General features: G+C 41.3%; 1 protein-coding gene across 1 annotated transcript in view; it reads right to left on the reverse strand.

Moving 5' to 3' along the window:
• Positions 1-7368: 7368 nt before the first annotated feature.
• Positions 7369-15581, reverse strand: part of RAD51AP2 (RAD51 associated protein 2) — an 82880-nt gene continuing 74667 nt past the window's right edge. The window contains exon 3 of the mRNA XM_075338784.1: positions 7369-9937. Within this exon, the coding sequence (XP_075194899.1) occupies positions 9819-9937 (119 nt within the window). The 3' untranslated portion in view covers positions 7369-9818. The remainder of the gene's footprint in view (positions 9938-15581) is intronic.

Raw genomic sequence — 15581 nt, forward strand, 5'->3', positions numbered from 1 at the left:
CTTTTCATGACATATTTAAAATTAGTTACATAATTACATAGGTTGAAAAGAAGACCTAGGTCCATCTAGTTCAACCTTCCTCTACCAATGATACATTTTGTCACTAAGTCACTTATAACCAACAATGTTGTGTGTACTGAGGAAATCATCCAGCCCTTTTTTGAAAGCTGTTATAGTATCTGCCATTACTACCTCTTGTGGTAGGGCATTCCACAGTCTGACTGCTCTAACTGTAAAGAACCCTTTCCTATTTAGCTGCCGGAATTGCTTTATCTTCCACTCGCAGTGAATGGTCCTTTGTATTGTGTATAGATGATTATAGTCTGATTGTGTCAGATGTGATTGGTAGGTTGTGTTCCCAGCAATGAGTATTTTGACTTTCTGTGCCTACAAGTTAAATAAGGTCACTTGCGGGTTTTAGTTTTTTTTAACAGTAGTGTGCTGATTACATGTGTCTTTATTTGTTTCTGTAGCAAAAGCGCACTAAAAATGCATGAGAGGGGTTTTTTTTCCTGTAGATTGTCCCCATCAAATACAATTCAGTGGGCAAAATTCGCAAAACAAAAATTCAGCAAGAGAAATTGACAAGTTGTGAACTTCACAAACGCACCACTAGTCGTTCTATGCCACAAAAAAATAAGTCCACGTGCACACGTTGAGTATTGGGGGGATTGTTACCTCAGTATCTGTAAAGGGGGCTTTACACGCTGCGACATCGCTAATGCGGAGTCGTTGTGGTCACGGAATTTGTGACGCACATCCGGCCGCATTAGCGATGTTGTTGCGTGTGACACCGATGAGCGATTTTGCATCATCGCAAAAACGTGCAAAATCGCTCATCGGTGACATGGGGGTCCATTCTCAATTATCGTTACTGCAGCAGTAACGAAGTTGTTCCTCATTCCTGCGGCAGCACACATCGCTCCGTGTGACACCGCAGGAACGAGGAAGCTCTCCTTACCTGCCTCCCGGCCGCTATGCGAAAGGAAGGAGGTGGACGGGATGTTACGTCCCGCTCATCTCCGCCCCTCTGCTTCTATTGGGCGGCGGTTCAGTGAAGCAGCTGTGACGTCGCTGTGACGCTGAACGAACCGCCCCCTTAGAAAGGAGGCGGTACGCCGGTCACAGCGACGTCGCCGGGCAGGTAAGTATGTGTGACGGGTCTGGGCGATGTTGTGCGGCACGGGCAGCGATTTGCCCGTGTCGCACAACAGATGGGGGCGGGTACCCACGCTAGCGATATCGGGACCGATATCGCAGTGTGTAAAGCGGCCTTTAGGCCACGTGCACATGAGTATTTGGTGAGCTTTTTACCTCAGTATGTGTAAGCCAAAACCAGGAGTGGGCGAAAAATACAGAAGTGGTGACGTGTTTATATTATATTTTTCCTCTGATGTTCCACTACTGGTTTCAGGTTACAAATACTGAGGTAAAAATAAGGCCAGAGTCACACTTGCATATGACTTACACAAGTTCAATGCGAGAAAATCTCAATCTGAAAAAATCAATGTGGCAGTTCCGATCTGTGTTTTTTTTTCTCAGCTCCAATTGGATTGAGGAAAAAAATCGAAGCATGCTGCGATTGTAAGGGTATCTCGCCAATGCAAGTCTATGGGTGCGAGAAAAAAATGGATATCACACGGATCACTCATCATACATCCTTGTGCTGTGCGAGAAAAACGCATACAAATCACAAAATTGCAGGAAAATCACATCACAAATGGATTGCTCACAGACCACATTTAAAAAAAAACCAAAAACTTGCATTGCACATGGACTACCACTTGGACAGCGCTCGTACGACTCTCCGGCATGAGAATCGGAGCGATTTCTCATATGCAAGTGTGACTCTACCCTAACTCACCAAATACTGAACGTGTGCACAAGGCCTAAGATGCTGTGTTTTTTGCTTAGCAAAAATACGCAACATTAAATACCGAAAACATATTGTGTGAACTTAGTCGCATTCTCTAAGGGGTTAAATGGCTGGTATTGGAGATATCTTGTCAGCTGTATAAAATAGCTAGGACCCACTGTGCACAGAGAGGGCTCCCCTCCTATATTTGCTCCGTGCAGTCATACCTCCCATGTAGCTTGTATAGGTGTAGCTTTTCTTAAAATGAAAGATATTCCCAATGCAGAAAAGTGAAACTCGGCCCCCAACTATACAAATTCAATGACTTTTGTTGTGTTTAGAGCTTAGAGTTTACTTCCGACATCATTCATGATCTTTCATTACGTGTTGGGAGAGTGTTAAGAACAATTTGTGGACAGATATGGGGAGTGCATGACCAAAATGGAAACAACAACAATATACAAGTGTACGATGCATAAAATATAATTACCGTATTTTTCGCTTTATAAGACGCACCTGATTATAAGACGCACCCCCAAATTTGGTGAAGGAAAAGAGAATTTTTTTTTTAATGTTAAATGGGGTCCATCTTATAATGCCAGTGTCCCTCTAACAAATCATATAGGGTATATGTCCCTCATAGCCCCCCATCCTAATTTTAGCCCCCTTAATCTGGATATGGCCCCCTTATATTGAATATAGCCCCCTTGTGATGGCACACATTCCCCTGTGCTGCCTATGGCCCCCTATGGATTGCACACGTTCCCCTGTGCTACCTATGGCCCCCTATGGATTGCATACATTCCCCTGTGCTGCCTATGGCCCCCTATGGATTGCATACATTCCCCTGTGCTGCCTATGGTCCCCTATGGATTGCACACGTTCCCCTGTGTTAGATAGCGCCCCCATGCTGCTGCCCATGGCCCCTATAGATCGCACAAGTCCCCCTGTGTTAGATATCGCCCCCATGGTGCTGCCCATGGCCCCTATATAGATCGCACAAGTCCCCCTGTGTTAGATATCGCCCCCATAGTGCTGCCCATGGCCCCTATATAGATCGCACAAGTCCCCCTGTGTTAGATATCACCCCCATAGTGCTGCCCATGGCCCCTATATAAATCGCACAAGTCCCCCTGTGTTAGATATCACCCCCATAGTGCTGCCCATGGCCCCTATATAGATCGCACAAGTCCCCCTGTGTTAGATATCACCCCCATAGTGCTGCCCATGGCCCCTATATAGATCGCACAAGTCCCCCTGTGTTAGATATCGCCCCCATAGTGCTGCCCATGGCCCCTATATAGATCGCACAAGTCCCCCTGTGTTAGATATCACCCCCATAGTGCTGCCCATGGCCCCTATATAGATCGCACAAGTCCCCCTGTGTTAGATATCACCCCCATAGTGCTGCCCATGGCCCCTATATAGATCGCACAAGTCCCCCTGTGTTAGATATCACCCCCATAGTGCTGCCCATGGCCCCTATATAGATCGCACAAGTCCCCCTGTGTTAGATATCACCCCCATAGTGCTGCCCATGGCCCCTATATAGATCGCACAAGTCTCCCTGTGTTAGATATCGCTCCCAGGCTGCTGCCCATAGTAAAATAAAACACTATGTCCTTACCTCCTGCAGCGTTTATCTCCCTCCTGTATCCCTCCGTGCTTCTGTTCCTGCATTTCCTGGTTCTCAGTGCGGTCATGTGATCGGCACAGCAGAGTGAGATCTCTGTGTGCCTGATCACAGTGGAAGCAGGGACACGGGGAGAAACGCTGGAGGGGGTAAGTAAAGCTTTTTTATTTTAGAATGAGCAGCAGCATGGGGGCCAAATCTAACACAGGGGGGGCATGTGCCATCACAGGGGGGCGCAGCAGGCTCATATAATATGCACCGCTGCCCCAGCCCGTCACTGCGTGCGATTTCAGCACCACCGGAGATGGACAGCGGCTGTGCATATTATATGAGCGGGAGCAGGAGATCAAACGCTGCCGCCAGCATTCACTTGCCCCCAGCACAGCGCCCCCACCTCCCCTGGACCCTGCAGTGTACAGATATATATACCCCCCCCGTATATTCGGCTTATAAGACGCACCCCCTACTTTCCCCCAAAATTTGGGGGAACAAAAGTGCGTCTTATAAAGCGAAAAAGTAAAAAAAACTAAAAAAAAAAAGTTGATCCACAAGCAGCTGTGACTGAAATACAAAAGCAAACAAACATAAAAGATTCATCATCACCCTGAGAGCACTAAGATTTACACTAACACATGAACCTAAATTATTATAACCTGCGTTACTGCTATTTTTATTATTCCTATAAATCTGAGGCTCTAAAAGAGAAGATAAAACTTTTTTTTTAGTTTAATTATTCTCCAGGTATTGTAAACTTATTTTTTGTCGTATATTTTATCTTATTTTTTTTCCCTCCCTACCAAACATGCCGCAGTGATGCTTCAACGCCTAGCTCATGCTCCTTTTTCAAGCCGCTTTCAACTGCTCCTCAGGAAGGTCCAGACACTGTGTTCAAGTGATGAGTATGGGAAGTTCCCTGTTGGAGCCTTTCGACCCCCAATTCTTCACATGGAAATTTCCAACATAGTGTTTAGGTGAGTAGGAAGCAAAATCAGATAATGAAGTATATTACAAAAAGTCATACATTTGCAATGTCTGAACACTTATTAAATAAAAAAGTTTACTTATTTTTCAAATTGACTCTTCAGAGAGGAAAAAGACAAAAGACAAACTCTGATGCCACCTATTGGAAGTAGCAATCCTAAAAGTCAAAAGTGAGCCTTTAACGATTCTTGTCATTTGACTTAGGATTTATGTCAGATCAGAACCTCAATTTGCAGTCACGGTGTTTCGGGATGGTTATCCCTCATCAGTGCAAAGTATGAAATCCGATCTTGCTGTATGAGAGGCTAAGACGTAGTCTCAAGGGGAAGCTATTCTCCTTAGGCCTCTGTCACACTCTTGTTAAAATCACGCACGTGCCGCGAGACACGTATTTTCCTTGCGTGTTGCGATAGGTAAGTACGTGTCTCCGGTACGTGCGTGCCACGTGTGTTCTCCGTGTGTTATCCGCGATAACACACGGAGAACCGGTAATTTACATACTCACATGGTCCTTGCTGCTGACCAGGGTACTGATCTTCGGCTCCAACCACGCCCACTCCCAGCTGAAGCTGCTTCCGGCCGAGCGGAGGGGCGGAGATCAGCACCCGTGATATCACGCCCACTTCCTTAACACGCTCATAATGAGCGGTGGACGGCAGCAACTGTTTGCAGCGGAAGAATCTGTAGGGCTGAAGGAGGTGAGTATGTGTTTTTTTTATTTTAAAATAATGACACGTGTTTCTCCGGCGCGTGTCACATGGGACCGCATCCACACTACATCCATGTGGTACGGGTGCGGGCCGTGTGACACCCATGATGCCGGAGAAAAACGGACATGTCGGCATTTTTTAAACACGTACAAACGTACAATCCACACGGACACATGTTCCATGTGGATTTACGTTAATGTGCTTGTTACCATAGGGTAACATTGGTGTACGTGTGTACGTGTGTCCGGTACGTGAAAAAACTGCCAAACACGTTCTGGAGGCAGGAACGTGAGACTGACAAACCAATCTGGCTGCCAGTGAGCAGACTTTAAACCCCAATGCTCCTCTGGGAAATATTCAAATTGTCTCCTCAGAGAGGAAGAAGACAAACTCTAGTGCCACCTATTAGAGGTAGCAATCCTAAACGTCAAAAGTGGCCCTTTGACGAGTCTTGTTATATGACTTAGAATTTATGCCAGATCAGAAACTCAATTTGCAGACACGAGGTTATTTTTCAAAGCACATTTCAAGTCTGTATCTTGTGTCCCATCTATATGGGGTTACCTTGTCAGAGCAGATGGGCTCATGTGGTTTGACCAAAATGAGTGCTCAGGACCATGCATTTATCAAAATGGTAATAGTAAATATAGCTGTAATGCAATTTAAGGACAAATTATATATAATGTTTGCATAAATCATAGCGTCAGAGTTTTGCTGGATCTTTTGTTTGTTTTTCTGGAAAATTTCAGTAGTTAGACTTTTTAAAAAAAAAAATAAGGATACACTTTTTCCTAAGTGTGACTCTCTGTTTATGCTAATCCTTGGATTCATCTAATGGACAATAACAGTGAGATTCAGGAAGTTAAAAAGAAATTTTGGACGGAATTTTGGTGTCCTATGTCATAGACCATCGCTCGACTGCCAAGTGCCTCCCCCATTTAAAAGTAAAAATACACTTTAAAGGGGTTGTCCACTACTTGATCCCACATTTTGCCCCATTAAAATAAAAAAGTTTATGCTCTCCTCCCATTCCGGTGCCGTTACAGCTTTGCCGGCACTCGCGTTCGCAGGGCTCACATGAGGTTGTTACGTCACATGACCAACGTGCCCAACCACCGCTGGCTTCTCTATGTCCATCTTTGGCCATATTAGTAATCAACAAAAAGTGAGCCGAAGCACGGGAGGTGAGTATAAGCATTTTTTTATTTTAATTTGGTTAAAAGGATTAACTTGTTTTCACTGGACATCACCTATCCAGAGGATAGGTTATAATTTATTAATTTGTGGGTGTCTGACTACACGTTACAATGTAGCAGCAGTGCACATACTCAACCACTGCTCCATTCATTCCCTATGGGGTTCAGCTCTTCCCTATAATTGTAAAGAAAATTAATACAGACATTTACTTTGGTCCCTGACTGGAATACATTTCTTACGATGAAGCAAATCAGCTAACAGACACAAGAAAGTACACGCCTTTTAGTGAATTTGATTGATTGCTCTCAGTGAGAGAAACAAAATTAAAATTTTGTAGTTGTGTGACCTTTCAATGGCTAACTAAAATAAAAATAAAATATGATGTTATAAAGCAAGCTTTAGAGACATCTCAGGTCTCTTTCTCAGGCATGGTATGACAAAATATCTGAAGAAACACAAATATATACACAAAACAGGGCAGAGCGATGCATAGTAAAAGGACATTTAAATAAACAAACACTGAGCTTGGAAAGTGAATCCTTAATTAGCTTTGATTAGTGGTGTGAGTTTTATTGTCCCAATATCCATGTAGGATCAGAGGCCTGGTGCCCTCGTAGTCTCTGGAGCTGACCTCTCAGATTTTGTAATGAGTCATAAATCCTTCTGAGAGGTTGAGTCGTGTGTCCACAGAGTTAAACATTGTGATGAATTTGTATTCCCAGACCCTGCGATGGCTGTGATCTGAAGTTGCCTTTTAATATGACAACTTTCATGTGGATTATGTTGTGTCCTGGAGCACAGAAATGTTTGGCCACAGGTAAAACATTTTTCGTTAAACTTTTAGTGAATTTACCACATCTTACTTTAGCGCCCCCTTCATTAAAATTGGCTTACAAAAGCCCAGATTTGAAAAATTGTGGTTACTGTGTTCACAGTGAAGCTGGCAGAACTCTACTCAAGTCAACAAGAAAAAAATAAATCCAAAAGCAGTGAATAAAGCTTTATTTTGATTTCAATTCTAAAATATGAATGTAATCTAGACAACAATGCAAACAGTACATTGTGAGTTGCTTAAAGCATTGACATTGTGGTACCACATCACCCACAGATTGAAATTATCCCACATTTTCTGGCGTCAACTACTTTTTTCATTGGAATACAGATGGGTACGGATGGATTTACCTTTGACCTCTGGTAATAGGCATTTAAGTGATCTTGTTTTAGGCAAAAAAGAAAAACAAAGTATATAATATTTTATCACACAGTACATTTGGATTAATTTGCTGAATCTTCAACAACTCTTTAATAGGTCAACTATGCCATTGTTACTGATCTTGTGGGTTTGAGTGCTCGGACTTTTACAGATTTAGTTGACTTGATTGGGACTACGCTTCAGATCCCCATAGAGAAGACTAGCCAGGAGTGTTGTTGTGCAGAAGCCAAAGGGACCCTCCTTTTGTTTTGCAGATTGCAAGGGACTCCAAGTGTGGGACCCCCCAAAATCAGAATATGCAGATATAATGATGAAAAAGTGCACTCCAAATTATTGATAGGGTAGTGGTGTAACCTTTCATATAACAAACCGTGTGGATTTTCATGGTAAATTTTTTTTCAGTGCAATTTTTCGCAGAAGCATATGTCTTAAAAGTTGTTTCCCAACATCTAAAGTGATCACTAGTGATGAGCGTGCACTACCATGCTCGGGTGCTCTGTACTCATAACTAGTGATGAGTGAACACTATCATGCTCGGGTGCTTGATACTCGTAACTAGTGATAAGCGAGCACCACCATGCTCGGGTGCCAGATGCTCGTAACTAGTGATGTGTCAGCACTACCATGCTTCGGTGCTCAGTACTCAAAAGAAGCAGGTTGGACACCCAGATGGGCTTGATCTGTGTACCAAGGATAATGGAAGTCAATGAGAAACTCAAGCATTTTTCCTGATGTTCTGGAAAAATGCTCATTTCCCACTGAAATCCATTATCCTTGGTACAACCCGTCCAAGTGACTGACCTGCCCGTTTTGAGTACCGAGCAATCGAGCATGGTAGTGCTAGCTCATCACTATTGTGTGATCCCTGGAACCCCATGGTCTCAAGAAAAATAAGGCTCTAAAATGGCCCACTGGAATTGAGTGGTAGTCACACATGTGTACCACCACTCCATTTGTTATTTTTGGGAGTGTCGAAGATAGCCAAGTACTCCCATAGATACTGGCTCTGAAATGTTGAAAGGTGTTCATGAGTGCACAGCACCACTAGATTCCTGTTCCATGGGACAGCTGGAGGTAGGTGAGAAAAGCGATCAGATATCTCTAGTAGACCCATGGAAAATGAATGTTGCACATCCGCAGCCACCATTTAATTCCTATGGGGCTTTTCAAAATCATGGGAAACCCAATAGTTGGAGAAAGAATGGAGTAGGGTTTTGATTGCGCAGTCAACATTCGATTCTGTTGGGCCATTTTGAAGCCCCAACATTGGGATCAATGTTGATCCAATTGCTTGGACTACCACTGATTTACAAGTTATCCATTATTCTGTGAATATGTGATGACATTACATGTTGGCAGTAACCCTTTCATGCTTCATTTGTAAGAAGGCAAATAACATGTTGATTCAGCATCAGAACTCAACTTCTAAATGTACAACCATCTTACAAATACTGCAATTCCCTTAACGATTAGAATTATTTTTAACAAAACTTTTTTTACTGAAAGCATAGAACTCATTAAAAGGGTTGTTCTTTTTCATGTATAATTTGTCCCTTTTGTATTTTGTTTTTGAAAAAAATGAGCGCAGTACATACCCTCTCCAGGTCCAGTGATGAGTCTCACCAATTGCTCCTGGTGTCTGGCATTTGTAGCGGTGCTGACGACACGTCAACAGTGTCGCAGGTGATTAGTGAGCTTAGCGGTTTGAAGCTGGTCGTTCTCTACACTGGAATCACAACTGCTGATCTCACTGATTGGCTGACAAGGTGAGCAGCGGCAGAAACAGTGGACCCATGGATGGTAAGTACAGCACTTTTTTTTTTTTTCTTTCTTTTTAAACAAAATGCAGGAAAGGAAAAATTATATTTGAAAGGGAACAATCAATTTAAAACAATTCAATAAAAGTACAAGAACTGATTAGTTTTTAGTAAGAGCCTCAAGACAATACTTATTTCTTGACATAAACATCAAAAGTAAGACTGACCATACAGATATAATATAGGCTGTCGTCTTATTTCCAGGGTTATATTCAAAACCATATACTAAAAGCCAGGGAACTAAAACGACTTCTCAATTTAATTTAGCTAAAACATTCAAACACCTATAGGCATAATACATATAACGCTTCTGTTCACCAGGATTTATTTCTTTGAACCATCTGATTCTTCCTTATAAATCCTCACCAATACTAATACCATCCATTTCTGCCATCTCCAGAGTATGAATCTTCTATCGGAGATAAGGATGAAGCTGTTTAATCTTTGCTTTCTTTGACAGGCCAATCCTAAGAGGACCTGTGCGTGTCTTGAGAGGTGTCACTCTTCCAATCCCATGAGAAAATGTCACTGCTGGGGAGAAGATAAAAATGTCTTATCGTGAGACGCAGCTCAGTAATGATATTCTCATTTTCGTTGAAATAATAGATAAACAACAGTGCCGAGTATTGTTGGGAACGACGGGCTCTATTTGACAGACAGATGACCGGCTGGGAATAAAGATTTTCGTTTTATTATTTTATAATAAATCAAATCCATGACTTCAACTAATTCAAGTCTGTCGCTTCTGCTACAAAAGTACATATATTTATTTTTGGCAAAGTCATATAAATAATACAAAATTACATTTTTTTTTGTTTCACACTGGAAAAACCAACATCCTCGCGGGAGATGGCTATAATCAATCCTGACAACATGCCGGAAATGCTATTGCACTTGGAAACATGCAAGAAGGGAACGTCTTATGGTGAAATAGTACCAGGACCACCTTCTTGTGCCGGATCACTCCCCCGATCTAAGATTTCAAGACATACAAAGGCATTGTAAAGAAGGATAGGCTTTAATGTGTTGATCCTCCCTTCAATGAGACATACCGGTAGGTAGCATAGTCCTCATTATGTGATATCAAAGGGACAACTGATACTTGTATCAACATTTTAAGAAAAATAGATCTTGTGGTTCTACACCACTTGGACATTGCAGATCCTTAAGGGTGAGCTGGTTTTTCTACTTTTTATCAACATTTTAAGCCATATGCTTGGGTTTTATCTCATTCAGAACCAACACTAACAGTACAGACTATAACAGCAAAAATATGTTAAAAAACACATATAAAGATGTTGCAATTAGTTCATAAGGTATGATGGATAAATTCCACATTAAATGTTGTATGGTTATGTGATCCCCTACTGACTGCTAATTGATTTTACAATGAACATAATGCTCTACTGTATTTCTACTGTCCCATAAACACAAAAAGCAACAATATTTTGTGAAACCTCCTTGCATTCCCATTAGCAGACCAATCACTTTCAAATCTCCACAGATATCCCATTGATGATGCATATATTGTATAGCATCCAAAACAACTGACACATTTTCATAACTTTCCTTTAGATGACATGAGTGAGCAATAGGGATTGATGGTTTCATATTTCCATTGTGAAACAACACTGCTTTCAAACTTCTCTGGGATGAGTCAATACACAATCGCCAATCTGCAACAAAAAACTCTTGATTCAGTTCTTCAAAGTGGCCATTCACATTGTTACAGTACACCATTGATCCATCAACTGTGAAAAATTGTGTTAAAGTGTTACTTCTGTTTTAGTAATAACAAACTTTGACATCATCATGAAGAAGATTCTTCTGTTTCAACCTAGATGCAAGAAATTCAGCTTTATCTTTTGACAATGAAAGGTCTTTGATGAAATCCTTTAACTCATGTTGAGTAAAGTGTTCTGGCTGCTCCATCAGGTACATATTCATTTTGACTTAAGGTCTCTATGTCTTCGCCAGTAGCTTCAGCTCCATAGTCTTCATATTCTACTTCAATTTTATTCACTCCAGACAATGGTAGTACAAGAACTGGCAAGATACCATCATGTGGAACTGGCCTAATCGCAGATTCAAGTTCAGGGTAACTAATCTTATGTTTGTTCTTTGTAGAAAAGCCCTTCAGTTTGACAAAACAAAAGTAGCAGTCATCACTATAATTTTTGGGTTCTCTCCATATCTTGGGAACAGCAAATGGCATAGCCACTTTCCTCATATTCAACCAGTCACGAAGACCATTTGAACAACTTGAGCATATCATGAGGGGCCCAGCATACATTGAAAATGCAGAAATAAAGTAATGACAAAAATACTTCTATCTCAGAAACTTTATGTGATAGAGCAAAAGTAAGCATATTTTTGAATCAGCACATCAAACTCCATAATACAGACATATTACCTTTCCTGATTATTTCTTTGTGTTGACCAGTGCTGTTTTAGTTTTTGTTTTTAGTAATGACTAGTTTATAAATAAGACATATGGGAAATAAATCTTGTGTTGGATCTCAGTTAAATGTAATCTTTCACCATATACTGTATAGGGCTTTGACTAATGACATCAATCAATGTCTGAAGAGCGTAATCTACAGATCCCAGACCCTTTGGAAATGTGAAAGAAACCAATTCCATTGTTATATGTAAACTTTTCCATTGATGAGCACAAATGAATCGAATATCCAATTATTAGCCATCTCTGCTACTCGCTCTTTATTCCTGGACTCAGCAACCATAAGACACTTTAAAATATATCATATTAGAGGAAAATGTCCACTTTCTCCACTTATCAGCCAGACATTTCTTTAGTTCCCTCCGGTTTTCTGGACTCTAAAGACCTCCTTCACACATCCGTGTATCCGGTACATGTGACGTCCGTTTTCAGACGTATCGGAGAAACGGAAACACGTATACCCATTATAAACAATAGGTCTGCACACGCGTCCGTGTTTTCAGAAGGATCATGAGTCTGTTTTTCTCCGGCAGCATGTATATTACACAGACCACACACTGATGTGATCCGTGTGGCATCAGTGTGACATGTACCAGAGGAAACACATCACCTAAAAATAAAGAATTTTTATACTTACCTGTCTCCGGCGCTATTATCTCTGCCTCTGCCGTTGCTTCTGGGTTGCTCATTATGCTCATTGTATATTCACTACACTCACCTACCATGTGAAAGAGGCCTAAGAAAACGCAGCTACACAGAGACAGGGATACAAACAGAGAAAATATTGCTAGTTACAAGTGTTTTACCAGACCCCAATGCAGGATTCACAGCTACACTTCACCTTTCAACTGTATAATTTTATCCATGCTCCTTCTACTCTATTATGTTGCTGATGTATGTAAAGCGCTATGGAATTAATTGTGTTGCGTTATATTGGTGAATACATGTTATATTATTATTATTATTATTATTATTCTGGGGATGCAGTACAGAGAGATACGAGTGCTTCACAATAAATTAGAATATCAAAAAGTTAATTTATTTCAGTAATTCAATACAAAAAGGGCAACACATATACTATATATAGTCATTTAACACAGAGGGATCTATTCCTATATATTATATAGAGGCATTACACACAGAGGGATCTATTCCTATATATTATATAGAGGCATTACACACAGCGGGATCTATTCCTATATATTATATAGAGGCATTACACACAGAGGGATCTATTTCAAGTGTTTATTTCTGTTAATGTTGATGATTATGGCTTACAGTCAATGAAAACCCAAATGTCATTATCTCAGAAAATTAGAATAATTAACAGAAAACAGATGCAAAGGCTTTCTAAGCATTTAAACTGGTCCCTTAGTCTGGTTCAGTAGGCTACACAATCATGGGGAAGACTGCTGACTTGACAGATGTCCAGAAGGCAGTCATTGACACACTCCACAAGAGGGTAAGCAACAAAAGGTCATTGCTAAAGAAGCTGGCTGTTCGCAGGGTGCTGTATCCAAGCATATTAATGGAAAGATGAGTGGAAGAAAAAAGTGTGGTAGAAAAAGGTGCACAAGCAACTAGGATAACCGCAGCCTTGATAGGATGGTTAAGAAAAGGTCATTCAAAATTTTGGAGGAGATTCACAAAGAGTGGACTGCTGCTGGAGTCAGTGTTTCATGAGACACCACACACAGACGTATCCAGGACATGGACTACGACTGTCACATTCCTTGTGTCAAGCCACTTATGACCAATAGACAATGCCAGAAGCATCTTACCTGGGCCAAGGAGAAAAAGAACTGGACTGTTTCTCACTGGTCCAAGGTGTTGTTTTCAGATCAAAGTAAATTTTTTCATTTCATTTGGAAATCGCGGTTCCAGAGTCTGGAGGAAGAGTGGAGAGGCCACAATCCAAGCTGCTTGAGGTCTAGTGTGAAGTTTCCGCAATCAGTGATGGTTTGGGGAGCCATGTCATCTGCTGGTGTAGCTCCACTGTGTTTTGTCAAGACCAAAGTCAGTGCAGCCGTCTACCAGGAAATTTTAGAGCACTTCATGCTTCCCTCTGCCAATGAGCTTTTTGGAGATGGAAATTTCATTCTTCAACAGGACTTGGCACCTGTCCATACTGCCAAAAGTACCAATACCTGGTTTATTAACCACAGTATCACTGTGCTTGATTGTCCAGCAAATAATCATCAAAATTAACAGAAATAAACACTTGAAATAGATCCCTCTGTGGGAAGATAGGAAAACATATTTATTCTTTGTTTTGTAAACAAAAACCTCTCACATTACTGCCATGAGTACAGCTTTCCATAAGTGACACTTTTACTCTACTGGGAAGGTTTCGCAGGACAGAAGCGAAGAATACCAAACATTTGTGTTGGTTATGTGTCTGATCATCAGCAGATCAGCACAAGTCCAAGAGCCATGTTTGTAGGGAAAGAAAATCACAGCATGCCAAAGTTGCTTTTGTAAATGGGCCCGTGGAAAAAATCTGACCAAACTGGATGACATCTGAGTACGGGTGTGATTTTCACACTCTGATAAAAATGTGATTAGTATAACTGGACCAATTTTCTGAGATGAGAAAAAAAACATTCTTCTGCACCAAGCCATAAACTGAGGAATATGGAAAGTAAACAGATCAAACAACCTACTAATGAGGTGGATGAGCCCAATTACAGATATCTGTCTGCATTGTGTGCTAGCTGTAACTCTATCCTTTGTAGAGCACACTGCTTACAGTGAACTGTGGTTTCAAAAGGTGCACAACATGAACTGGAGATCAAAATTAAAGGATAGCATAATAATGTTCACAATATATAGTTGTATAAAAATAAATAATATAAAAAAATTACATAGCGCTCCATTGTATTTTTGATTCTCAGCGCAGATAAAGCGGACAGCTATGTGCTGCCACCCCATCTGCCTGGCTTTACCTTGGCTGGCAATTAAAATACAGGGAAGCTCATTAATTTTTATTTTTAATTATATATATAAAAAAAAAAAAAATGTCTGGGCTCCCGCCGTATTTTGATCGCCAGTCAGGTAAAGCCAGGCAGCTGGGGGCTGGGATTCTCGGCAGCCCACAGTTGCCCCTGGAAATGGCGTTTTGTTTCTTAGCTCCATTTCAAGGTGCTTTACCCGACTCCTCCAGTGGCCTTGGTGGTAGTGGCTCGCTGGGCAAGAAAGGGGATACCAGCCTTGTATTCTCAGATGGTACTAAGCCCGAAATTTATGATGTCACGCCAAATTAGACATGGCCACCATGAATTTCTGGTAAACAGTAAAAAAAAAAAAACATTGAAATTTTTTTTTATTAGAAATAAAACAAAAAAGAATTTAGAGACTCCATCTTTATTATAAAAAAAATCCTTAGTCCGACGTAGCTCACAGGGAGTGCAATGTCAGCTTTATCACTCTGTACAGACACAGTCTATACAAAGTGAGAAGCAGAGAGAGCCATGTCAGCTCTGCTACTTCGTTCTGTACAGAGCGAGAAGCAGGCTGACAGTGAGGGTATGATTGCACGTGTATCTCGCATTACATCACCCCGCACCTGATGATCTCAGGACAGGAGCACTTCAGCTGCATGGAAATACATGCAGCCGACCGCGCCTGTCAGGATATTGTGCACCGTGATGCGATGCAAGACTCGCAAAGTGACAAAGTTCAGTTAACAGGACCTTTGATGATGTCATAGGCATG

The sequence above is a fragment of the Anomaloglossus baeobatrachus genome, chromosome 3 (assembly GCF_048569485.1).
Source record: "Anomaloglossus baeobatrachus isolate aAnoBae1 chromosome 3, aAnoBae1.hap1, whole genome shotgun sequence".
NCBI lineage: Eukaryota > Metazoa > Chordata > Amphibia > Anura > Aromobatidae > Anomaloglossus > Anomaloglossus baeobatrachus.